Source organism: Gymnogyps californianus, chromosome 19, assembly GCF_018139145.2.
Source record: "Gymnogyps californianus isolate 813 chromosome 19, ASM1813914v2, whole genome shotgun sequence".
In the NCBI taxonomy this organism is placed as follows: domain Eukaryota; kingdom Metazoa; phylum Chordata; class Aves; order Accipitriformes; family Cathartidae; genus Gymnogyps; species Gymnogyps californianus.
Window position 1 is genome coordinate 11,962,868 of NC_059489.1, and position 26,051 is coordinate 11,988,918.

A 26,051-nucleotide genomic window follows, 5' to 3' on the forward strand; every position below is an offset into this window, starting at 1 on the left:
CTCTGCTTTGATTTGTAAAATCAGGTTTTGCTACAGACTGTCTGTCTTCTCACGTTTTGGGATTTAAGTACGCTTCTGCGTCGGCATCTGTTGGAAAAAACCTGCCATGTCTGCTCGCAGTCAGTGCCTGCTGGCTGTCCAAATCGAGCAGAGCAGCCTGTGGACGTCCTTGTCTTTATTTACCTAAGGTGGCACCCAGCATTCAGGGTGACCAGGAAGCACTCTGCCCTCCTGATTTGAGTAACTTCTGTGGGCTGGGAATTAACGTCGGGCAATATTCATTCAGAAGGAACTTGGCACTGGCTGAGTTGATCTGGTTGAAGCTGGTGATCCTCCCTGGGTCAGTTCGCCCTGAGGGCAGCCCTCTTCTCACGTTTCCTATTTAGAACTAAAGCTGTGTCCTGAACAGGGCCTGCTAAGTCCAGAAGGATCCTCAAGCTGCCTTATCTGCCTTGCCTTAACCTCAAAAGCACACAGGTTTCAACACCTCTTCAATAGGTAAGATTTGCTTACAGATGAAAAATTGGTGGTCTGATCTCATTAAAAGATCTGTGTCAGACCTTAAACGGGGCTGGCGGAGAAGCTTTGAGCCTTACAGTCCTTTCAGCTGCCATCAAAAGCTGCTGTCAGTTTATTAGGTACTTCCTTGGTCAAGTGACTACATCATTACTTTGCAGAGGGACAGATTATAATAACACCTTCCTAATGTTTTACAAGCCATGAGACAGCTGCAAAAAGCAGAATATTTATTTAAATGCATATATAATATGTAATATGTAAGTGGCATTGCAGTCTGTCACCCTGGTGCGTTCTGGACTCGGTAGAAAGTGGTTGGAGACAAGGAAAAGCAATGCCATTGAAGATAATCTCTTTCTCTGTATGCATCGATTCCAGATTATCTGTACATCAAATGCTTTCAGGGCAATTAGCTCTCTGTTTTCCTGGCACAAATCACTATGCCATACAGCATACTCTACTAGAATGACTCTATAGATAGAATTGTGCTTGTGCCAAGAATAGCTGGAAGCTTTTATTAAGATGTTACCTTCTCCCAGGAATTCAAACTCGAGAACAATTTTGGTGTCAAGAATTTATCCCAGCCTTATTATCATAGAATACCTCAGGAACTCTTAATTACTTGTTAACAGAGTATCTGACTTCAGTCTTGAGTAACATAACTGCAAGCAGCACATCATGGAGCCATGTGTGCTTTTGTGAGATGAACGCTGCAGAAATAGCTGCAACGGTTTAAAATGCGGTTGCTTCTTTAGCTGGAAGTGACTGCCCTCATTTTAAGCCAATTAAATGGGTGATATATGCTCTTTTTATCTGCTTCAGCACAAAATCAGCTGCTGTAATTCCAGTTTTGCAAAGAGAAACCTTGAAATGAAAAGTGCTTGTGAAATCTGCCCTGCAACTGTGGCGGAGGGGTGATAACGGCTGCCTGGCAGAGCCGCGGTGTGACTCCCCTGGGCTCTTACCTCCGTGGCTGATTTGGCCATGGATGTTTAGATGTGCTCAGCCACTGCCGCTATGAACAGGGAGGATTTAAGGTATGGCCTAAAGCTTAACTTCAGTGTAATAATCTTGCATAATAAGATTTTTTTTTAAAAGTTATTAATCCGATAAACATATTTGGTGCTGATTCAGGGGAGAATCGTATTTATACAGTTTGAAATCTGTTCTGAATTACAAACCACTATGGAAATGGACGTGGCAGAGGGTTCATTCGCTGAAGAAATGCATCAACTTGATTAAATCATTTTCCGCTGGGGTTTATACAGCTTCTGTGTGTGAGCTCTACAACATCAGTGACTCAATTTCTTCTTCTCTGATGGTCACAGACCCTGCAAGCCAAAAGGGTAAGGAAGGAGGTGGACTTAGTTGTTCTGTGTGAGACTTCTTCGCTCTAGGCATGGCTTGATTGTTCTTGCAGAAGTAAGAACATGCTAAGGTATTTAATCCTATTGGGAATAAGATGTACCTGAGAAGAACCAAACTGCCTTTGGGGAAAATAGATTCTCATGATGTATTTCCAACCACATCAGCCGTTATTTTTGTATTACTTTGCAACTATTTGCCAAAAAATTGATGTTGAAACTTCTATTTAAGGTTTTATTCTTAAACAGCAATTGTAAGGTTTAAAGTGATTATGAAATCATGTAAGATTTTACTGTTTGCCTACTTCATGGTGACCTTTAAGCAAATTTCAGAGGCTTACATGCAGAAATACTTTTTTTTTTTTTTTTTTTTTTTGCCTCTTGGTGTCAGTCCAGGGTCTGAGTTGAGCTGTGTCCTTCTCTGAATACAATTTGATTCAATTGAGCTCAGGAGGCAAACCATAGTTAGTGTTGAGGAACAAGTTCCGCACAATGACTGTCTTTGTAGCTCTTAGATTTTAAATGTCACATAGCTCAATATATGTGTACTTTGTGAGAGGTTTCAAAAGATCTAAGTAAATTAGTTTTATTAGATGAGACATCATTTGCCAAAAAATGACGAAGGCCTCTTTGCTTATCGTGAAATAACTTACGGGCCCTGCAGGTAGTTTCGGTATACAGCTGATGCAGCTGAACTGGAATCTCAGTAACTCATTGCATCAGACACCTTAACTTGCTTTTTAAAAATTTGTTCCCAAGTTATAAGGGAACTAAAATTGCAGATTCTGTCTTTCTGGCAGTTATTTTATGATGGGATATTGCAAATGTTTCCTTCAGCTCCTCTCTGTGTGCACCTCACATCTGCGATTGACTTAATAGTGTGGCACTTTCAGAATGTGAAATTAGGTAAAACTCAGTGGGCACTGATCTCTAAATGTTCATTTTTCTTGTGGATCTGATCAGCATAGTAAGATCCTTTCCAGTGTTCTCCAAAGACTTCTATAATTCAGCAAACAACCACAGCATGTTTCTTTGTGGACTGTAGTGAAATCTGCCCGGATGAATTCACAGAGGTTTTTGCATTTTTGTAATGAGTCGTTTCCCAAAATCAGAGATATGGTCCATTTAAGGTTAGTCCATTTAGCTGTAGTTTCACAAGAACGGGAGAGTGATGTTTCTGGGAGCTGTGGAGTTATTCTGCATGTTCTGAATCTTAAAAGCAAGAGCTCTTGAATTGTCTTTTCTTCTGTGATGGGGTGTGATGCCTCTAAGGCACGATCCGTGCTGTCTTTGGTGCTGCTAGTAGAAGTGTTTCTTGTTTTGTTCATCTTTAAAGTACAGACAAGACATTCCCACTCTGATTTGAACTCTTAGGTGAATTATGATTACAGCACGATACCGAAATTCTGTGCCTTTATAATATGGGTCCCATATAGACTTAAAAGTATTAGGCAGCTCCTGACCATTACTGGCATGAGCACTAAGTAGTACTAATGCAGGGGAAAAAAAAAGAGTCTATCTTGAAATATCTTGACGCTCTCAGCTTGGCATCTGTATTGCTGTATTTATCAAGAGGGAGGCAATGTAAAGGAACCTGTGCTAATTTAGACTACATTTCTCAGGGAACAGATAAATTTTTTTCTGCGTGGTTTCTCCCTGGGGCCTGGTTTTGCTGTAATACAAATGACTTTTCTGGCCAAGGGCAATTTTTTACTTTAAATTGGGTATGTTGAGACCATAAAACTGTGAACCCAAATGTAGAGGTGAGTATGAGGCAACTTTTAACCTTTGCTTTACCTTTAATATTTAGAAATCTTGCCTGAAGAAATCAAGGAACAGAAAACGTAGTTATCTTATCACAACCTCACCGGTACAGCAGACAGGGAAGTTGTTGGTAACATGGCTTCATTTTTGAAACTTTGAGAACATTTTTACCTCTAATCAGGTCGAAAGGTCAGAACTATGAAGGTAGTTACAACACCAAAAATAGCAGGCTTGTGTTAACATGGGTTTTTATTGTTAGTAAAAGGAATTTTGAGCCAGGAAACACAATCACATGCTGAAATAACTTTAATATTCAAAGCATGAATTGAGAAACAGGAACCTGTTTTTTTGACAAATCCGAAGGAAAATAAACTTACTAAATAACTCCAAACCAGTTATTCGGACATGTACATCCCTCCACAGGAATAGGCGTTCAGGTCCTTGGGACCACAGTCCTTTCTCAACAAGTGACTAAAATACTCAGCTTCCTTCTGTCATCAAGATGCGCATAATTGAGTTGGCAGCGAAGGGCCCTGTGAGCATCACCTTGGAAGTGTTTTTGAAGACTTGGAATTTGTTGAATGTGCCTTAGCGGTATCTGTTGTTTACTGCTGCCTACTCAGGTTGTTTCTTTAAAGAGCTTCAAATGACCGTGTCCATCCTAATGTTCTCCAAGCTGCATTTTAATTCTCTTTGTATTTGTCAGCACCTTTCAAGTGCCTGGGAGATTGTATTAGTGTTGCTTGGTACTGGATGATGTTCTGTTTACAAGCTTATAATGTATGTGTACTTTCTGTTGTGTAGGTGCTTGATGTCTACAGAAGTGACTGTATACTGGGAAATATTAGCGCTTTTAAGAAATATGCTCCTAGTGCTCTGAAAGTGTTGCTTCTAGTGACTCCTTTCTCATGTAGACCAATGTGAAAGTCACCTCAAGACCCATTAAAACTTCTCAGCCATGGATTCGAGGATGTAGAGCTTACCTGGGTGAAGGAAGAACCACAAGGTTCACCTGTCAGGCAGTTTGCATGGAGCACACCGACTGTTTCTGTACCGTGTGGTGCACTTGGTTTGCATTTACCTCTGCAAAATGGATTTGCACGTAATGATTACATTCAATGCGGCAGACAAAATAGCATGCATTAATTAGATCATAACTCTGTGTAAGACTCTGGACTGTTTGATTTAATCCCATGGTTTTATTAAGAATAAAGTGAGCGTATAGAATGTGTTGAATTCAGGTTGCAGCCCACAGCAGATGTGGCTACTCATGGTGAAAGTAATCTTGTAGAGCATTCGACTGAAGAACATTAAAATATTTACACATTCATTTTCTCTGCATTGTGGAGCAATCAAAAAAAGGTGAGTGACTTCAGACCAGAGTGTATAATTATAGTGATGGCAGATGCTCATCATTTAATGAGCTGAGGAACAGCCAGTTGGTGGCTGTTCTTACCTTTCACATTAAAACAACCAAACCACAAAATCCTGAAGTGGCTGTGTCCCTCAGCTGGGTTTTGCCTGTCTAGCTGGGAGCCTGGGAGTTAAAATTACAGAGCAGCTGCCTTACAAAACTCAGGGCATTCCTGAACAATCCGTTCGAATAGTGAAACTTTATATTTTTGAAGAAACACCATTTCAGCTGTGGGGTGGGTTACAGCACACTTCCGTGGCCTCATGGTTTGTGTTGCTCCTGTCCGAGAGGTGCTGCTGCGTTTTCAGAGGATTGCTGGAGCGAGGTGCTGCCGCGGCTGCTCACAGTTCAGTGACTCTCAGATGCTGCTGCTGCATTTCTAACCCAGAGCAGCAGCTCCCATGTCCTTTTTTTTTTTTTTATGCGTAGACTCTTAATTTTTGTCTCCTTCGTTTTGTTTATATGCCACAGTTATCCTCAATAAATGAAGCACTGTCTCCCTTGCACATGTTCTGGTTTAAAACACTGGACCGGATCAAAAGTCAGCAGCTCCTCTCTGGTTTTTGGAGATGGGAATTCCAAGATTTTGCTCAGATTTATGTCAGTTCCAGTAAGGATGTTTCATACGGATTAGCTCGGCAGCTTGTTTCATTGGGGAGGGGAGCAGCTAGAGACGAGGATGCTGCAAGGTACTGACAGCAGATACCACAGTCTGGTATTTCTCTGCAGGGAGTGATCCTCTGGACCCACCCCTTATGTTGCCATGCCTCTGTTTTGCTCACCGGTAGCTTGTTTTATTGCATTGACTATCGACTTCCAGCAATGTTGCTGCCAGCCAGGCAGGAGGACAGCTGGGTGGCAGGAAGGGAGGGCAGAACCCCTCAGCTGCTCCCCCAGGCTTGGCCCTCACCTCTCCGCTGCCGTCGCCCCTGCTGCTCTCCAGCCCAGTGACTTTGTGTGGTGCTTCCCAAAACGTGCTGGAAGGTGTCCCCGAGCCCCCTCGCGAAGGTGACATGTCCCTGGGCCCAGCCTCACCCTCACCTTGGACCTGTGCTCTTGCACAAAGCCAGCGTGGGGACATCAGTGCCACCTGCAAGCATGTCCTAGCAATGTGTCCGAGCCGAGGATGCGTGTCCCCTCTGTGTGTTTTGGGGAAGGTGGTGCTGACATGTGCCTCCACGGAGGACAGCAGGTTGTGAATCCTCGGCAGAGTAAGCGCTTCTGGTGTCAGCAAGTGAGAAGTGTAAAACCCTGTGAGTGGGAGGGTTTACAATCCACACCACGTCCTCACCTTCCCTGTACCAGTTTGCTGGGACAAGCCTTCGAGATGGTGGGACTGGTCATTGCTGTGTCCCGCAGGAGAGCCCGGCTGGAGGGAGGAGAGGAGCAGCGCTCACAACCAAGATCCCCATTGCTGTGGGTGCTGCCAACGTGCTACCAACCAACCTTTGAATTTCACACCAACACATAACCTTTGAACATTTTTTAAAGACTTACTGTTGTGTTTTTCCACAGGGAAAAGTTACTTCTACTGGAAAGCGCGGCTGCCCTTGCTTACCTGCTCGCAATGTCCTTAGGGGGGGCCTGTTTAATGCCGTGCCTCGCCCCACAGCACGCCCCGTATCCCACACAGGCTCTGCAAAGCCTGGTCGTCTTTAGCGACAGGAGCAAGGCGTGTGCCCTCCCCGCCGTACCCGCCAGGAAGCGTTTTCCACCCCGCAGCCGGTGTGCCGGACGGGGCTACTCTTTATTTTTCACGCTTTTCTTGCTGCGGTTTGCGGGAGCCTTGCGGGGCCGCGGAGATGCGAAGCAGCCGGTCTGGGTTAAACGGGGGCCGTGCCGCCGGGGCCCGAGTCCCGGGGAAACAACCCGGGTGATGCTGCCGGGGGGGGGCCGGGGGGCCCCGGGGGGAGCGGGGCGCTGCCGCGGGGGCGGCGGCCGGCAGAGGGCGCGGGGCGGCGGGAGCGGAGCGGAGCGGCGGGAGCCCCCGCCCGCCCCGGCGGAGCGGCGCGGAGAGGAGCGGGCAGGGCTGCGGCATGGAGGGGAGCCGGACCCCCCCCCGGTACGGATCGCTGGAGTCCACCCGGTGGCCGCCCGCCGGAGCGGGGCCAGGTGAGCACGGCGGGACCGGGACGGGCAGGGGCGCTGCCGGCTCTAAACCCCACCACCACCACCCCCGACCCCGGTGGCTCCGGGACTCCCCGGGCACCCGAGCCCCGGGAGCTGGCGGGGAACCGGCGGCTTCATCCACCAAACGGAGCCCCGCGGGTGCTCCCCGTACCGGCACCGGCACCGGCACCGGCTCCGCCGGAGCCCCCGCGCCGCGGCCATCGGGAGTGGGGCAGGAGGGATGGGGGGGGGGGGGGGGGGAGTAGAAGGACGGAGGGAAGGGGTGGATGGAGGGGAGGGATGAACGGAAGCGGGGATGGAGGGAGGGAAGGGCTGGATGGGGGAGAGGAGGGAATGGAAGGAGGGAAGGGGTGGATGGAAGAGAGAAAGGATGGAGAGAAGGGACTGGATGGGAGGAAGGATGGCTGGAGGGGAGGAAGGATGGAGGGAAGGAGGGACGGCTGGAGGGAACGAACCAGTGGAAGGAGGGATGCAGCCCGCCATCCGGCTGATGCTGCCCGGAGAGACACGGAGCCGCTGTGCTGTCATGCCCGGCTGTGGGCATGGCTGTGACCGGGAGACTGGGGTGCCCACCCTGCCCTTCGCTGCCTTTTCCCCTCTCTGAGCAGTTCCTCCAGTACGAAACGGGGTGGGCAGAGGGGGGGACACCGACCAGGGGGATTGTCCTGGGCAGAGTCCCCGACCTTGGGGTGGGAGGAAGGGGCCCAATGCTGGGCTGTGGGCAATATCCTGGGGAGGGGAGGCTCCTGCAGTCCCTCTGCCATGACATCCCTCTGACTTCTCCCCTTCCCTATCCCTCTCTGCTCCCCCTTAGCCACTTACACCCAGCAGGATAGGGACAGGCAGCTGGAAAAGCAGGGAAGGAGGGATGGAGCAAACTCCAGCATCCTGCTTGGTACTATTGTGTGGGGGTGCTGCCCATAAAGCTGCTGAGCTCCTTGGTGAGCTGCCTGAAGTTTTAGTCCTTCTCCTTTGTGCCTTTCAGCATGGCAATATGTATCCTTCCCTCCATACCTCCCCTGCCTGGGAAGTGTCTACGTGGAGACCCTGCCTTTGGGGGGTCTGAGCACTTCCACCACCTGGATCCTCTGCTCCCAGCAGCTGGGTGACCTCAGAGTGGTCCAGGGAAGGGTCAAACACTTGCTGGACTCAGGGTGCTGCGTATGGCCCAGGCATCCCCCCTCGGTGAGCAGGGTTGTGGTGGCTGCGATGTTTGCTGGTTCAATGCAGTTCTGTAAACTCCCAGCTCCTGGGGGACCCTTGTGATGGGTGAGAATGTGGCAACAGTCGGTGTCTGTTTTTTGAATGCTGCTCTGCTGTTTGCTGCTGTCCCAGGAAATGTCAGGCCAACCCTGCGAAGCACTGAGCACACGCAGCCTCTTGCCCTGCTTGTGCTCAGGAGGTGACCCAGGGGAGCATGCACACAGCAGCGGGGTGTTGTGGAGGGGCTACACCCCTGGTGATACCCAGGGTACCTCACTCGTGAACTCTGGTCTTTTTTATGGCCCCAGTGGTGCTGGCTGTGCCAGGGGCTGCACAAACACAGCCAGAGAAATCCCCCCTGGCTGCAGTGGGCCAAGGCTGCACATTTCTCCCTGGTTTACTAGAGGGGGCACTGGCAGGGAAACAGTGCCATGGTTTGCAGGCTGTGAGCTCTCCCATCCGAGCATGATCCTGTCCTCTGGGACCGGTGTGCTTGGCCATGCATTGGCAGTCCTGGAGGCTCGTGTCCCTTCTGCCAGGCAGTGTGGGTGGTGGGGATAGCACCCCTCTCTGACAAGGCTGCCCCAGAGCCGGGCAGCGGGTTACCATCGCTCTCATTATCGAGCTTGTGGAGCAAGGGCTGATTCTGACGGGCTGAATGCTCCCTGCCCATGCTGCTTTCTGTGGCAGAGAAAAGCACAGGGCTGAGTTAAAGGCCTCTTGGGATGGAGCCCAAGTAAAGAGCTCTGACCCCCTCCGTGGAGGACTGTCAATCAATCGCCCAACTTTAATCATGAAGTAAATTGCTTGAAACTCAACCCTGCGCTGGTTGCTGCTGTGACTCATCTCAGGCTTGCTGCTGGCTGTCTAAATGTTTTCACCAAAGCCATATGGAGTGAAAGTCTCCGGCTATTATACTCCTCATTAACGATACTTGCTTCCCCTGGGCCATGTGTGATGATTAGAGCATCTCTAAGTTTAAATTGACACTTTCTCCCCTTCCTTGGTTTGCCAGGCTGAAATGGTGCCAGTTGGCGGTCCTTTGGCTTGGGCAGCGTGGGATTGATTTCTGTGTCTGGCTGTGCTGTTGTGTGTGCAGCTGTGGGAGCAAAGGGACCCCTGGGCAGCATGGCCGCACATGTGCATCATCCCTCTCCATCCCCGAAGGGAGACTCAGGACTGTGAGCTTGATCACAGCTTTAATAAACACCCCTGCCTTAGGCCTTCGCTGGTGCTGGGCACTTAGGGAGGGTATAAGAAACACATTCTCAGCTTTGGCAAAACCATCTTCAGTGAGATCTTTTTCCTAGCTGTCTGCTTGCAGGATGTGCTGAGTTTTAATCCCTCGTGAGCTCTGAGTGTCTGCACTTGCCATTTGCGACTGCTGTATGGTGTCACTGCCATCGCACAGGTTCATGGGTGCACAGTGCCCTTTGGTCTCACCACCGTCTCAGGAAAGCCTGTGATCTGGCCCATGCCTGTAGCTGTTGGGGTTCCGGAACTCAGCATCACCCCATATCTGCCTGGAGAAAGCATCTCCTGAGCTAGCAGGGAAGATCCATGCACATCCCAATCGGTTGTCACAGACTGATCTCATTACATGGAATCACAGAGGAATTTGGATCAGGAGGGACCTCTGGAGATATTGAGTTCAACCCCTTGCTCAAAGCAGGCTTAACAGATCAGGTTGCTCACAGCCTTGTCCAGGAGGTATCCTGGACCAAAGATGGAGATCCCATGACCTCTCTGATCCCTGTTCCAGTGTCTGGACAACCCTTCAACCTGCTTCTCTCAGCCTCTCCTCATCCATCCCGTGCTCCAGCCCCTGCCCTCACTCGGGTGTTCAGGTCTTGGCATGATGACCTGTGGTCCTGGGCAGATGCTGGCAGTTGGAAGGAGTCTCTATCAGCAAGTTCATCTTCCCATCCTATCAGCTGCTTATTAGTCACCTGTACGGATTCATTGGTTTCTCATGAGGTTTAGTGGATGGTTTGGGTGCCGAGGCGTAGCTCTGTGTCCCCTTGTCCAGGTGCTCCCTCCCAGGGTTCGTGGGCTTCATTTTGCAGGAGCATTCTCCTGGGACTGTGCCCTCCCTCTGCTTCTGCAGTGAATTAAGCAGCTCCAGGCACATGACTGTCCTCTTAGAGCTTCTTGTCCAGGACGTACTGCTTTGGTGAGCAGTTCCCTGGCATGCCTGAGGACACATCTTGCCTGAGGGACGCAGAATGCCATGACCCCGACCACAGCACCTGAAGGCACAGCCAAGGGCTGAGGACCTTCTAGCTCGAGTCCTGCAGCCATTGCTCTGCTGTGTGGTGTAGACCTGTCCGCTGTCCCCATTTCACAGGATGCTCCTGACCGGCAGCAGGAGGCTGATGGAAAGTGTCCTACAGAAAGGTGACTTTGGGGGAGTGTGTGAGGGCAGCTCCTCTTGGGCAGGGTGGTCCCAGCCACACAGTGTTCCCTGTCTCTGATGGGAACCCACCCAGAGCTGAGCCAGGAGCTTTCTCGCTCTTGTGGGCAGCTGCCTACAGGCTGAAATTATGTTCCAGCCTCCTGCCGCAGACGGGGGAGAGCAACCCAGCACTGCCACCTCCTCCTTTCATGTACACAGGCGAGGATTCACCTCTCCTGTCTGGCTTCTGCTAATGAGGTTCTGGGATGAGAAGGGAGAAGAAGTGATGCTGACACCTGGTTCAAGCCCTTGCACTCACCCACTGGGAAACAGCTGGCTGATAACCTCAGCCAAGTATTTTTGCTACCAGTGATCCAAGATATTCTGGGTTCTTCACCCACCCACCCAGGCCAGGAGTGACAGTCTGCCTCCCCCAGACCGACCCCTGTGCTCCGAGGGGTGATTAGATTTGTCCTTGGCTAATGAAGGCTGCAGTAAGCTCGTATCTTTGTTTATTGGCACATCTGTAAAATAATCAGCCTTGTCGTTTTAGCCTGGTCACAGAAGCGACACTTAGAGCAATGCAGCTTCTTCCTGACAGGTCTAGAGCTGCGCTGAAGTACAGCCAAACCCCAGGGAGTGGCTGCCTACAAGCACACGCCGGCTGTACCGTCTGCACCTTCACGTGTGTTGTTACCTGCATGCCTGCCGTCATCTGCAGGGAGATCCTGCCTGTCCCCGGCGCATGGCCCCAGCTGCTCAGCGGCGCTGGGTGTGGGTGCAGCAAAAATATCCCGGGCAAGAGGAGGTCTGGGGTGGCAGAGCAGCGGGATGCTTGGGACGAGGGACCTCAGCATCCTGGTCCCCTAGCAACCGCACTCCGGTCCCCTAGCAACCGCATCCTGGTCCTGTAGCAACCACAGTCCAGTCCCCTAGCAACCCCCTTCAGGCCCGTAGAAACAAGGCTAAGGGAGGGTTTCTGTGCAAATTTGTAGCAGAGCCATTGAGCAAGAGCTGATGGAGGGCAGCGCGTCCAACCCCACACTTTGTCCGACCCATGTATTCATCAGTCTGTCCTGAGCAGGCGCTGGCTCCTTAGAGCATCCTGAAGGCTTAGAATGGGGAGTGATCGAGGATTCAGCACACTGGCATTAGCTCAACGTGGCCTTTGTGGCTAGGGGAAGAGGGACATAATCTCCAAGTAGTCCTCATGAGTTTCTAAGCCAGAAACAGCAGAAAACTATTCTTCAAACCAGTCACACTAACCCAAACCACTCATATTTCCGCTCATAAACCTTCTCTGCCAACAGCCTTGGAAATGTGCCTCACTGGGAATGTTTTCTCAAGCAGTTTTACATGATGGGTAGAGGACCAGTGAGTGCAGAGGGTTTTGCCTTGTGCCTTAATGCTGGTCTCTTCCTGCCCTGTAACCCTCAGCACTGGCCTGGGTCCTGTTGTCGTGATTTAACCCCAGTCAGCAACTCAGCACCACACAGCCGCTTCCCCCTCCCCCCTCCCAGTGGGGTGAGGAGGAGGAAAGGAAAAAAAAGTAAAACTCGTGGGCTGAGATAAGAACAGTTTAATAACTAAAGTAAAATATAACACTAACAATAGTAATAATGAAATATAATAATAATAATAATAATAATAATAGTAATGAAAAGGAATATAACAAAAAAAGGAGGGGGGGAAAAGAAAAAAAACCAGTGATGCACAATGCAATTGCTCATCACCCGCTGACCGATGCCCAGTTAGTTCCTGAGCCGCGATCCACCCCTCCCGGCCAATTCCCCCTGTTTATATACTGGGCATGACGTTCCATGGTATGGAATACCCCTTTGGCTAGTTCAGGTCAGCTGCCCTGGCCACGCTCCCTCCCAGCTTCTTGCACACCTGCTTGCTGGCAGAGCATGGGAAACTGAAAAGTCCTTGGCTTAAGATAAGCGCTACTTAGCAACAACTAAAACATCAGCATGTTATCAACATCATTCTCACAATAAATCCAAAACCCAGCACTATACCAGTTACTAAGAAGAGAGTTAACTCTGTCCCAGCCGAAACCAGGACACCCGTTTGGGATCCCCAAGCCACATGCTCCAGCTCTGACATCTCCAGTTCCCAGATCTTGGCTGTCTGGAAAATCCTGCTCCCGGAGTTGGTGCTCCCTGGCTGTGCTTTCCCCTCTCCCTGCACAGGGAAAGTCCCAGGGCTGCAGGAAGGCAAAGTCTCAGAGGGGAGATGTGCCCTGTGTAGATTCAAAGGAAGCAGAATTTGCCCCTGATGTTTGTGATTTCTAATGTTTTCTCATAGCCTGGCTTTGCTGTGGCTGCTAAGCCCCCTCTCCCCAACCTGTGTTGTGTGTACATCACAGGAGAGCCAGATCAGCCCGCGTGTGATAAATGTGCTGCTGCATGTCACTGATAACAAGCTCAATGATGTGTCTCTGAGAGCCAGGCCAAGCTGGGAGGTGGGAGCTGGCGGGGGAGCAAAATCTCCACTATCCCCATAAAACGGGCTGGGAGCCGCTGTGCGACATGCAGGCTTGCAGGCACTGTGTGAATCAGCATGGCATCCTCGTGTGAATCAGCACAGCATCCTCGTGTAAATCAGTGTGACAGTCTTGTGCAGATCAGTGGGACATCAGAGGGACATCTGTGTGTACATCAGTGGAGGAGGGGGAGGCAGAGCTGCTGGTCAGAGCAATGGATCGAGGTTGGCTGGGCTCTTGTCCTGTCTGCCCCTGGGCTTGCCACTCCACTCTTCTAACACATAAATTACAGCCCCTTTTTCCCACATTTTGCTCTGAGGCTCTTGCCTCTTGCCCTGAACAAGTGACATCCCCTTTCCCTGTCTCAGTTTCCCCAAGTGGGTTATAGAGGTCATGCTCAGCACTCCAGAGGATGAGGAAGCTGAACTGGGCTGCTGGATACCATGGGGGCTTTTTCCCCCAGTGAGTTGGGAAGAATGGGGGGGTCTTCATCTAGCCTGTGATGGAAGGGGAGCTGCTGTAGGAACTTCACCTCCATGACTGCTTAGCTCTGCGCTATATGGGCCCAGCATTTGGCCCTGGCACGTACTGGAGGAGGGTGCACACACAGGCTCATGTCTCTGTGCTGGAGATGCCTGAGGCTTACGTGGTTCTGGAAAAAGACAGACATTCCCGTCCTTCCCTCCAGCAGTTTTTAGCTCGCTTTGCCTCCTGCTTTTCAGCAGAGGGGGAGACCCCTGGAAACTTGGGGCTTTCTCAGCAGCGCAGAGCCCGGCACAGCACTGGTGTAAGCAGGGTGTGCTGCAAAGCCAGCACAAGCAGGCGAAATGGTGCTTGTTTCTAAGGCTCAGAGAGCTGCAAGCTCAGATGAGGTGGCTTGCTGGCCTCCGAGGTCCTCTTTCGTGCAGACACTTCATGCATATTGGATGTGTGTTTGGAGCTGTGCTCAGCAAGACGAGCCGGCTTTGATGCTAACGCAGCAATGAGCAGACCCGTTCCAGTGCCCAGCCTCACATAAAGCATAAATAAAGGCAAAACACAGTCGCTGGCAGCTCAGTGCCCTTGCATATATGTTGGTGACCTTCCATGTGCCCGTTGGACTGTCTCCTCTTGCAGCACCCAGCAGAGTAGCAAGAAGTCTGGAAACGAGTTTAAAACTGTGCATGTGCTTAGCGGTTAGGTGTTTGCAGAGGGGTCCCCGCGACAGCCCTGTGGTCCCTGTTGTCCTCAGCACCCACTTGACGTCTCCTGCTGGCTAACGTGGCTCCCGTCTCATTTGCAGAGGACGAAATTGTTTCCATGGCTGACTCGACCACCACCATCGATGACATTGAAGGGGAGCTCTTCAAAATCGAGAGGATCAGGGAGATCCTGGTGAGGAGGGAGTCAGAGCTGCGGTACATGTGAGTACCTGCCCTCCTCCTGCGCTGTCCCCCTTCCCAGGGTCACCCCAGCCTTTTCTGCCTGCCCGATCAAACGTGGATCGTCCCCAAGGACGGGCAGAGCTGAGGCTGTTTTCCACCTCATTTTCCACCTGGAAGCACAGCCTGTCCCACCGCTCTGGCGGTGCTCTCGGAAGGGGCTTCAACAGGTCCCTGTTACAAAGCTGCCATTGATGCTGTGATGATTTGAGCCATCCTATTTCTATGCAAACAGAGTTTATGACACGGGTTTAACTACACTAAATGTTTCCATATTCAACCACAAGCACCCCGTCTTCCCAGTGGGTCCATACTCTTCCTCAGTGCATGGCTCTTGGGCTGGGCTTGGGAAGGGACCTGAGGTTTGGTGGCTCATTGCTGCTCTCTGGAGATATCGCTTTGTCCCAGCACGCAGATCTGCGGCAGTTGAACAGCCACATGACCACAGTTTACTCTCCCCATATTGAAGTATTACACATCCTCCCAGCTCCTCCTTGCCTTCTCCATCCCCTGGCTGCTGGGGTCATCAGGACACATCGGGGCTGGACCGGCATCAGTGCCTGGTGCCTGTCTCCACACCGCATCCTGCTCTCCACTCCTGGCACAGCCTTTGCAGCCAGATGAGGAGGGAAGGGTTTTCTCCAGGGTCCATTTCAATAATCAAAGCAGTTTTTGAGTAACAATCTGTAGGCCTTTCACATTGAAGGCAATCAAATAGCCACTGTGTTGCAGCAGTACTAACCAGCCCTTAGGGTGATAAAGAACATTTTCCCTGCGTATATTGGGAGATTTTATGGTTTGGGAGGAAAAGGACTGACTAGCATTCGTAGTCTGGGCTGGTTAAGATTTTTAATACCACTAAATTGCTATAGTCAGCCCAGTCCTGAGATCCCATGCTGTCAGGTCAACACAAAGCCTGGGATTTTTTACTGGTAATGGCAAAGATCATATTTACTGGGCTGCAGCACTTGATATGCTGCTTTTTTAATGTGTCTGGATCCCCACTGGTACCTGCACTACAGGGATCACCAAAGCCTGGAAATGCCTGTGTAAATCCACTGCCTGGGGAAGCTGTGAGCTGGACTGTGGTGCAGAGGCTCAGATTTGGAGTGATGACCTCTTTAAGGCACAGTTCCCTCTGAATATATTGTTGAAAAGGATTTTTGGAAATCATAAAAAGCATAGTTCTTAAATGCTTTCCATGGCAACTGGTACATAAATCTCACAGGTGCTGTCAAAACTCACATCTCTTGCTTTTCCTTATCGCTTTATTTGTTTTCTTCCTTGGCTTGCACTTGGAAAACAAAAGGAAATCACCTACAGAAACCACATACCGGGGCGGGCATGGCTGCAAAAGTGATCACTTGGAAGTTTGGAATCGCCAGGATTACGTGTTTGAGTGGTTTGGAGGCACTGTGGGGAACTCGAGCATCGGCTCTGCGGAGCGCAGCAGCAGGGATGAGCGAGCTCTGCAAGGCAGGGAAAGCTGAGGGCTTCTCGGAGCATCACTGCCGGAGAAGAGGGATCCCAGACCTGGGTTCTGCACAACAGGGATAGAAAGGATGGGGACCTGGGGCTGCAAGGGCTTTTTTTTTCCCAATGGGGAAATAAATGTGATATTCAGGATGGTTGGACTGTGGGGCTCAGGGAGATGGACATCTCCATTGATGTGCTGCCAAACAGAGGAGTCAGTTGATAGCGATCAGTGTTTTCTTCTTGTTGGAAATGTCAAACTAAAACGTTCCAACATTTCTGAGATGTCTGTGCTCTGGAAAACAACGAAGCTCCCAATATTTCTCCTTTTATAGGGCCAAAAGAAAGGTCTGAAATTCCTGTGGGAGATTCAGCTCCACACTTCACCTGCTCAGTGCTCTGATCTGCTCCCCGGGGCCAGACAGGGGTAGCATGGCTATGGCTGATGCTGCTATAAGTTTTATCACCAGTGGTAGAAGTAATCATCTCAGCTCCAGCAGCAGCCTTCTGGGTGCTTGTCTTTGCAATCTCTCCCAAGTTTTATTGAAATGAGAATTTTTATTATTGCCCATTTATTATTACCATTATGAGTTTTTACAGAATTAAATCCCAATTTAATTTTAATAATATTTCAGTTATCATTTGACTGTTTATTTTAATTTTAATAAGTGTGTCACTAGCAGTCAGCCTGTTGCCCATGTGTCCTGTGCAGACCTCCCCGCTGGTGCTTTTTGTACAAGCTCAGGGCTTAGCCACCATAGGACTATATGAGCAGGCAATAAAAGGACAAAGAGACTTCCCTGTTCTCCACGTGCAGCTCCCAGACATTGGCATCGGTGGACCTGCTCAGTGTGGTATGCAAACAAATGAAGACACTGTCAGATGGAGCAAAAATCTGACAGAGCCAAGAGGAAGTCTTCTCCTCCGCCTGAGATGATCTCCTCCTACAGCAATATCTCACAGGGTCCCTCTTTGTCAGTCTGTTTGTTTTCCCTTCTCTTGTTAATATTTCTGGTGTCCTCGGCTCAGCTGACAAAGCTGCGTCTTCAAGTAGCTCCAGCAAATATGACTCATCCCAGAAGGGGTGGATGGCATGACTCAGTGGAAGGGCCAGCAGGATTATTGAAGATGCAGACAGGGCTTTTAGTAACACATGCTTCAAAAGGAACCAAAGGCACATCTGTTCAAGGTGGCACCAGCTCATCAGTCAATCATGTATTATCTGTAGATGCAGATCATGTGTTAGGGTTTCTCGTCACTGACGGCCATGGGGCTTGCTAGAAATGTCAGCTGTGCTCTTCCAAGTTGGGCGATTTCCCATGCACCCTGCAAAGTGTCCAAGGAGTCCTTCTGCACTGAAGGCTTGGACAACCTTGGGAAGCTCTTCTCAAATCAGCCAACAGCCAAAATCCCTGATCAGGGACTTAAGTTCCCAGGTACCTTAATGCCAAGGAAATGGTGCTTCACTGGCTGCTGGCTGGCTGGACTGTGCCGAGGCTCGGGATGCCACGTCCGAGCAGCAGGCTTTTCCTAATCTTCCCAGTGAGGGATAATGTGTAAGGAGCCCAGAGGGGGCTCAGGGCAGAAGGAAAAGTGTCAGATGGGTTGGTCTCATCGTGCTTTGGTTGGAGACGTGGCTGGCCAAGGTTGGCCCTAGGCTGATGCAACCTTGGAGACTGCTGGAAGAGCAGACGGGGCTGGGCAGCCCTTGGGTCGCTGCTCGCTGTGCGTGAGTTGCTGGCAGAAAGCAGGAGGACTTTGAGGAAAGGACCCTAAAGGGCAAAGCAAGGAGGTCTCTCAAGCCAGAAGCTGCTGGCATGAGAGAGGTCGGGAGGTGGGGAGCATGGCCTGCAAACCAGAGGCAGTGCAGGGGTTATTGGAGTTGTGACTTCTTCTCTGTGCCTTGTCTTCTGTGGTGTCACCTACCCAGGGGAGATCCTCAAGGATGGCTTGGTTCATGGTGGAGAGAGGTCTCAGCCATGAGCACTGTATGCTCTTGGGGTTTCCCTCACCACAGGTGAGCGCATAAAGCTCTTCAAACTGAAGCACTGATGCTCATCATGGCCAGACACCGTCGTTCCTCAGTCTTGTCCAAGTACGGCTTTAGCAAGTGCATAGGCCTGTGATTTTAAAATAAATCAATAAATAAATCGGGTTGAGTCTTCTGTGTCAGCCCTAGTGAGCAGCGAGCAGCACTTGAGCGGGTACACCCATGGAGGGGGCTGAGTGTCTGTGGCACTTCCGAGACATCATCAAACTGCCTCCAGCACAGACAGGGCCCTGCATCCCCCGTCCGCTCCATCAGCAGCTGCTGCTGGCATTTGAGTTGAGCCCATCCTGATCGGTATCTTGCTGCTGTCGTGTGGTTCAAGCCAGAGATGATTTCATTGCCTGCGGCTTCGGCAGGCTCTTTTTCTCTCGTTGAAATGACCTTGTTTCTCAGCGGACACCTGCAAAGTTTGCACATTTCTCTCCTCTGTTGTGTTTCATTTTTCTCCCTTCTTTTAATTGTGCAGAAAGGCAGTATAAAAATGCCGGATCTTTTTATGTGGCAGCAGCTTCCATTTGTTTTTGGATTTTGCTGTTTGGGGATTATTTTTTGGGAGAAGGAGAGACACAGCTGCTATTGCACGGTGGAGGTGCCAGATTTTAATAAGGCTTCATTGCTATTAGAGCAATGAAACTTTTTCTTTGCCAACAACCAGTGACACAACCCATGTAACTCCAACAAAAGCTCTCAGATGAAGTGGTTTGCTGTTTCCTGTGGGAAAGCAGGTAAATCTGTGCCGCGGGCACTGAGTGCATTGCCTTCCAGTGTTGGTTGGGTGTTGCTCTGGAGGTTTTAAACCTTTCCTCTCCCAGTCTTTCCCTCAGTTGTTTCATTTGTGTCTCTGCAGGATGGATGACATTCAGCTTTGTAAAGAAATCAGCCGGCTGAAAAAGGAGCTTCAAAAACTCATAGCTCTTCCAGGTAAGACTTTGTAAAGCTTCAGAGAGCTGCACCCTGCCGCTGCAATCAGCAGAAAGGTTTCCATGAAATACAAGAAGCTCTTGAATGGCTCCCACCCCAGGATGCTCCCAGAGACACTGCTGCTCCAGGTAGTGCCTGAGCATCAAGAAACATGGCTCCCTGAGTCTGACCTGAGATCCTTCTTGGGAGCTTTGCTGCTTGCGGTACTGCCAGGGAGTCCTTGTCCAGGCCTGGGCTGAAGGGCAGAGGAAACAGAAAAGGAGAAAAAACATGAGTCCTGTGAGGAAGAACATCGGTCTGGTATAGGAGGACAGGAGTTGAGTGAGGTGGCAATGGATGCCAACACAGTGGGACTTGCCATGTACACCGAGGAGGATCCCCAAACGAGTTGAGAGGGCAAGCAGGGGACATTGTCAGACCACAGCACGGAGGGGCCCCTTTGGAGGCAGCAGGAGGGGAGAGGCCTTCAAAGGCCTCAAGTACGTGAAAAGCAACGAATTCTTGCTGTGGCCATGTCAGAACTGTGTGTTAGTGATGGGGCAGATGGCAGCAGCTGCCAGGGAAGGATTCCTGGTTGCAGCCAGGGTAGGATGGGTGCTAGGGGGATGTCATGCCAAAGGGGCTTGGCGATGTCCCTGATTTAGGTGAATTCATCATTAAGGATGTTGAAAAGAGGCAAACAGTCCAGGGCAACATACGTGAAAACTTCAGCTGGGAGAAAATGCTGCTTTTGTCACCCCCCCTTACAATGACCAGTGACCCTCCATGTCCCTGTCACAGCCGGAGCCACCCTTGTCCCTTCACGGCCCAGGAAAGGCCAAACCTCGCTTCTCTAAAGGTTCCCCCTCAGCCGAAATATTAAAATGAAAGCACACACCAAACAGCTCAGGGTTTGAATGAGCAAGAAAGGCTTCCCCACAAGCTGTGTCCATCACTGTTCATAAGGCTGTGCCTCCTCCTACGACATCCTCATTCATCCCCCAGTAAGGACTCTATGTGTGTTTTCAGAACCAGATGGGAGACATATCCCTGCTTATTTGTACCCATCCAAGCATTAAGATTTGGACCTCAGTTATTTACACCACAAGTATCTCTCTGAAGGTGCTGCACTCACGGAGACCAATGAGTGTGTAGCAGGGGGCGATGCCTGGATGCAGACAAGGGACCAGCTGTGCACATCTGTTTCCCAGAGCAGCAGCTCAGCTCATCGGTTCTGTACCCAAGGTTATCTCAAAGCCAAGAGTGGCAAGAAACCTTGGCCCTTTCTAACGCCATAGTGTCGCTATGCTGCGTGTGCTTGTGAATCTTCAGCACGCAGTTTGAGCCCAACTGCTGCTTGATATGCAGGTCTTGATCAGTTTGATACAACCTGGCTGCATCCACAGGGAGGTTCAGACAGGGGAGGGGAGGATTCTGCCGTAAAAACGGGAGCTGCTTGCAAAACATTGACCTGAATCTCATGTGGGCTTTTAATTCGAACACCTTCTAGTTCATAAAACAAGACTTGACCTAAACAATGGCTCAGGACCAGAGATAATCTTGGCCTTTTCTGAAGCTGGAGAAATGTCACTAGCTTTCCTTCATCTGCTTTGGTCTTTCATTTCTAGCCTTTTCAGCATTCCCAGATTCAGCTGAGAGCAGAAATGCTGCTTGCATCAGGGATGCTCTTTTCGTCTTCTTTATAACTTGACTCAAATCAGACACTGCTGGAAAAATCCTGCAAATCACTGGTCTTGTGAGATTATCACAGCAGATCATTCGTAAAAATGGGTGTTGAAATTTGGTTCGGATAAAGATTCAAACATGTCAGTGCGTACTCAGAACTCAGCCAGACCTGTAGTTTGAAATCTCACCAGACCAAGGTGCCTTTAATCCTTCAGAGAGATATCATGGTCATGATGGACTCTGACATCAGCAAGTGGGAAAAAAAGGTGCAGTGTTTATACAGTAGGTATGTTAACTCTGACATGCTCTAACTCAGGAATGCAGATTGTTAATTAACTCCAAATAGCTGGTATGTTTGTGTATAGCCTGATGTTTCCGATTTGTATGGCATCCAAATGACCTGTGAAGTGCTCCTATTCCCACCAGGCAGGTCGGAGCTGCTGCACAGAGGCAGTGCCCAGGGCCAGGCGACTTTGCATTAACTCTTCATGGTAGAAGAGCAGCAGCTGTGGCCCAGACCTCAGTCCAGATCAGCTTTCTCTGCCAGGAAGCTCGAGACCACAATTGTAGGAGAAACCTTTGTTTGCTGGGGATTTTTCTAACAACATGCTGATTATGAGAAGTTCCTCCTACTCAGACCCCTGCAGCAGCACCTCCGATCAATATATAGCAGACTTTAAACTACAAATCAATACATAGTTTAGGTAACTGCTGAGACACAGCCTACAGGGTTTGCTCCATACTGTGAATTTCGCTGCATTTTTATTTAGCTGAAGGAAGACTGGAGATTGATCCGTCCTGTGCTGGATTGATTTTGGAGCTGGCTGCTGCATTCAGAAATGGTGTTAAATTAGCTGCAGCACAGACAGTCACAGTTTCCACCTAAGGTAGCTCTCCATTCATATTTAACACTCCTTAGCCCTATCTCTATCATCTTCACGTATCCCACTTACCGTTACGTACCAATTTATATAGGACATGACTTCAGAGTGATGTGAGAGTTTTCCAGGTCTTCACTAACTCGCTGCCCAAAGATATGTGGCACAAGTGGGTCCCACTGTGCTCAAGGTAGGTCAGTCTGGGCATTCAAGTAACAACCGAGGCTAATGCATTCAGAATAGCCTGGCAGACACTTGTGGTCATCCTTGTCGCTGGGGTGGGAATGGGGCTGACAGTGGTTTGAAAGGTCAGATGTAGAGGATGAGATCACTGGGACTGTGTTCAGCAAGGGAACAAGGCTACAAAACCAGTGGGTCGTATTGGTTTTCATGTCTCTGTACATATGGGATAAATGGTGGTGTGAGGTGTTCCCAAGGCATCTGGGCATTGTTGATAATTCCCTATACACCTGAATCCCCGGCTGATTTCTCAGGATCTGGCTCAGAGGTCTCTGGACCCCTGCCCAGCTCAGGGCCAAGCTGAGACTGGTTGGGTGTGCTGGCCTGGGAAATGTGGGTTAAGCACATCCTGGCTGAAGGATGACATCTGACTGTGACATTTCTGAGCTCGTTCAGACCTGGTACCCAGCCTCTTCAGCAGTGCAGGGTGAAGGCCCCAGGGGAGCCATGGTTGTCTCCAACTAGAGAGGTCACCTTGTTAAGGGGCCCTTTCTTTGCTCTGCAAAGCTTACAGTTGCATCTTGCAGTGCTCAGCTCCATGAAAATTTTGGGGAGAAGCTAAAAATTCAAAGTTTGATGACACCAGATCTGTCTCCTGCCAGCCAGGGTGGTTTGGGATGATGTCATTGCTGCTTTAGCAGCCTGTATCTGGATCCAGGTGCTTACTTTGGGTTGGCTTTTACCTCCACTCTCATATCTGCTCCCAGGTCAAGCAGAAACAGAGCAAGCTTGGCCTTGGCATTGGTGGGATGGCCCCTGTTGGTGTGTTAAATGTGTTCCCTGTGCTACAGAGAATGAGAAATCCAACGAGGAGAAGCAGAGGGAAGAGGAGCTGGTACAGCAGATACACAAGCTGGTGGAAACGCGGGATTTCCTGGTGGATGATGTGGAGTTTGAGAGGCTCAGGTAGCTGGGTGCAATTTATTCCTTACACTGAGGACAGTGCAGTCTGTCCTCTGATCTGTATCATGCCTTGCCAGATGCTCCTGGATGCCTTGCTGCTCCTTTTCTCAGTGGTAACCAATCTCTTTGTCACAGGGAAAGAGAAGAAGACAAGGAAATGGCAGAGTTCCTGCAAAGTAAGCTCTCCAAAAGCTACCTCCAGAAAGCAAGTAGGTGGTTGATGAGTTTTATTCCTTGCATTGAACCTCCCTGGCAGTTTCTCCCCTTTCCTAAGCACTCTGTCTCCAAGATTTTGTTGCTCTGCATGGGGCTAGCTTACCTGGAGGCCATCTGTTGCTGGAAGAGGGTGTGGGGAAATGGCAACTGGGGGATGCTGGTACTTGAGGTCACATTGTGGAAACATCCCGAATTGGTACAGATGTTATGCTTCCATTTCCCTCCTGGCATTTCCCAGCCACGATGTCCTATGAGAATGGGGATGGGTAGGTGTCCTTTTATGGCTGATGTACTTCATTTGACCCTTTCCAACCAGCTCCTTACATTTCATTGCACCATTACTTAAGGTCACAAGTTGTGGTATCCACCCAGTCCTCCTCTCTTCATGGCCTCTGACAGCAGGCCACCCTCTTCCCTGTGCCTCCATCATTGCTGGAGGAACACCTCCCCAGTGCGGTAGGAGGCATTTCCAGCCCAGGGTCCCTGTGCCTGTGCCTGTGTCCTGCCTGTGGACACCCATGAAGCACACATGGTGATGTGCCTCCTGGATGCAGGAGCTCATGCCCAGCTGTGGGTCTGAGGAGGGTCAGCATCTTAGCCCTGAAAGGAGCTCTAAGAAGAAGCGATGGGCCTGTGCCCTTATCACCAGGCAGACACCGATTCTTCTTTCCGTAGCTCCTGTCAAAGAGAAGAAAATGACTTCCAGGGGACAGCAAACCTCCGCACCGTACATGACCAAAACGGGCCTCACCCTGCTCAAGGAGTGCTGTGGCTTCACCTGCTCCATCATGTAGGCCAGCCCCCAGCTCCTCTGCACAGGACATGACCATGGTAGCGTACACGTCCCGGGAAGCTGGGCCGGGCAAGAGGGGCTGCCTTGGTGTGCTGAAACGGCCAAGTGCCTGTGCGGGGCGGGTGAGCGTCAATGTCTGGGACACGCACAGCTCCTGGTGCTGCAGGCGTGGGGCGTGAGGGACCAAGAGGCTGCAGCCCTGCTCTGGAGGGTCTGCCATCGGGGAAAAGTGCTGAAGCCCCGCTGAGTCCTTGAGAGAGGGGCTGGAAGGGAAATGGCAGTGGTCGTGGCTGGGAGGGTGACAAGGAGATCGAGGGAGTTGGGTGGAGGGGGAAGAGAGATGGAGGGCAGGGAGGAGTGGGGCCAAGCACACTGCAGGTAGCGTACCCCAGGCACCAAGGCATCTCCTTGTAAGCACGTACCGGAGGGAGTTGGTCAAAGGTACCACTGCTGTGCACACCTGATGCTCATGGAGTTACACCACCAATGCCTTTGTCTTCTCGTAATATCTTCTCTGAAAACATAAGAAGCCATCGGGCCTTTCTGTCCTTGAGGGTCCTCACATGCCTTCTCACGTGCCTTCTCCTGCCTGCTCCTTTTCAGCAGGTTGCAGTTAAATCACTGGCATCTGCTGACAGCCACAGGTGCCCCACCATAAAGTGATGCGCCCATTGTTTTTAAAACAGAGTTTACTAAGGGCCAGGCTGTGTCAGTTGTACAGGACTATCCTCTGGCTGCTGAGGGGCAACCAGACAGTCCCCATCCATTTGCCACTGGTTCAGGACACAAACTCATTCTAAACATTGTCACTTTGTAGAAGTCTCAGGGAGTGGCAGACCCACAGAGAGGTGCTTCTTGCCAGTGCAGCCTGGTATGGACTTCCCCACCTTATCCCAGGAGGAGGCTGAAGCAACCAGGCTCACAGAGGTGGGTGGGTGGGTGGGTGGATGGATCCCCACTGGACCAGCGCTACCTGGCTCAAGCTGCCTCCCTGCTCTTATGCCTATGCATAACACTGCTCCACAGCACATGCTGCCAAAATTGGTGTTTGGGGGGTGCAGACAAGCCAAGCAAGGCCTAAACAGCTTGGTGTGGGATGGAGCAAAGGCTGAACTGGTGATAGCTGGTGAGCTGAGCTCACTCCTGCCAGAGTGTGGTGAGGACACAGGGGAAGCAAGTCACAGCTGAGATGAAGTTATGTCTGTAAGGATGTGCTTTAATACAGTTGAAGTGAAATTCTGCGCTCCAGCACCACAAATCTGAGTCCAGACCTTACAGCTCATCACAGGGCAGCTGGCAAGGAGGTTAAACCGCCTGCCCACTGAGCTCCCACCTTCCTCCATGCCTGGGCTTCATCCAGTAGGTGATGAGCATGGCCAAAGCTGAGTGCTAGGTCCCAACTGACAGCATGTGTGACAAGCACTGTGTGAGAGGAAGATGATGGTAATGGAGGTCCAGTGGGTTGTAGTCTCTGTGGGAGGATACATCTCATCCTTAATATGGCTGGAGACTTCCATTGTGGCAGGTGGCCTGACACCTAAGAGTTAGTCTCATTGGCATTAGGTGCTCTATAAAGCAGAGCTGGCTCTCTAGTCATTGGAGAAGGGAGGCACCAAGGGGATCCCATGGTTGCAACCCATGGTTTCCTATCTCTTGCCTTTCCTCCCCAGGCCTCCAGCCAGAGTCCACAATCTACTCTCCTCCGAGAGTTTCAACTTCCCATCATTGTTCATGCTTCCCACTGCAGCACCACCACTAAAGAGACTTCCCAAGCAGACTGGTGCAAGCTTGAATGATGGCATGTGTCCTTGGTGCCACGTCAACGGTCGTCTCCTCCATGACATCAACAAACACTGAATTCCACCCGAGCTCAGCTTGGAAGAGGTGTGTGCAGCGGCGGTAAGCAAGTCCATGACAAAGAAAGAGGACCGGTGCAGTCCTTCACCTTGATGAAGTAATAAAAAAAGCACTGGGAGCTAATGTTTGGAGAACGTTGTGCTCCACCATCCAAGACATGCTATGGCCACAGATGATGCCTCATCCTTAGCCTTGTACCGCCTTGTGAGTCTCTATGGGATGATTCCCGAGGACTCTTGGTGGGGAATTTCTCTGGTCTGGGTTTCGTTGTGTTTGCATCAGTTTTATTGCAAGGTGCTCTATGGCTCTGGGTAGAGCTGAGCAAAGTGTGAAGGGCAGTCCCCAGAGCCAGCTGAATGA

The 26,051-nt window shown here is 50.4% G+C and overlaps 1 protein-coding gene across 1 annotated transcript; it reads left to right on the plus strand.

Annotated features, from left to right (window-relative positions):
- The first annotated feature begins 7,079 nt into the window (after positions 1–7,079).
- Positions 7,080–25,567, plus strand: LOC127024039 (bMERB domain-containing protein 1-like). Its single transcript, XM_050908435.1, has 7 exons — positions 7,080–7,170; positions 14,557–14,677; positions 19,066–19,139; positions 22,714–22,828; positions 22,961–23,034; positions 23,717–23,872; positions 25,505–25,567. Exons 1-6 carry the CDS (start codon positions 7,095–7,097, stop codon positions 23,833–23,835), a joined length of 579 nt encoding a protein of 192 aa, XP_050764392.1. The 5' UTR covers positions 7,080–7,094; the 3' UTR covers positions 23,836–23,872; positions 25,505–25,567.
- The last annotated feature ends 484 nt before the right edge of the window (positions 25,568–26,051 follow it).

Coding starts and splice junctions, on each gene's coding strand:
- LOC127024039 (XM_050908435.1), top strand. CDS start 7,095: ATGGAGGGGAGCCGGACCCCCCCCCGGTACGGATCGCTGGAGTCCACC. Junction 19,140..22,713: donor AAAACTCATAGCTCTTCCAG/GTAAGACTTTGT, acceptor CCTGTGCTACAG/AGAATGAGAAATCCAACGAG. Junction 22,829..22,960: donor GTGGAGTTTGAGAGGCTCAG/GTAGCTGGGTGC, acceptor TCTTTGTCACAG/GGAAAGAGAAGAAGACAAGG.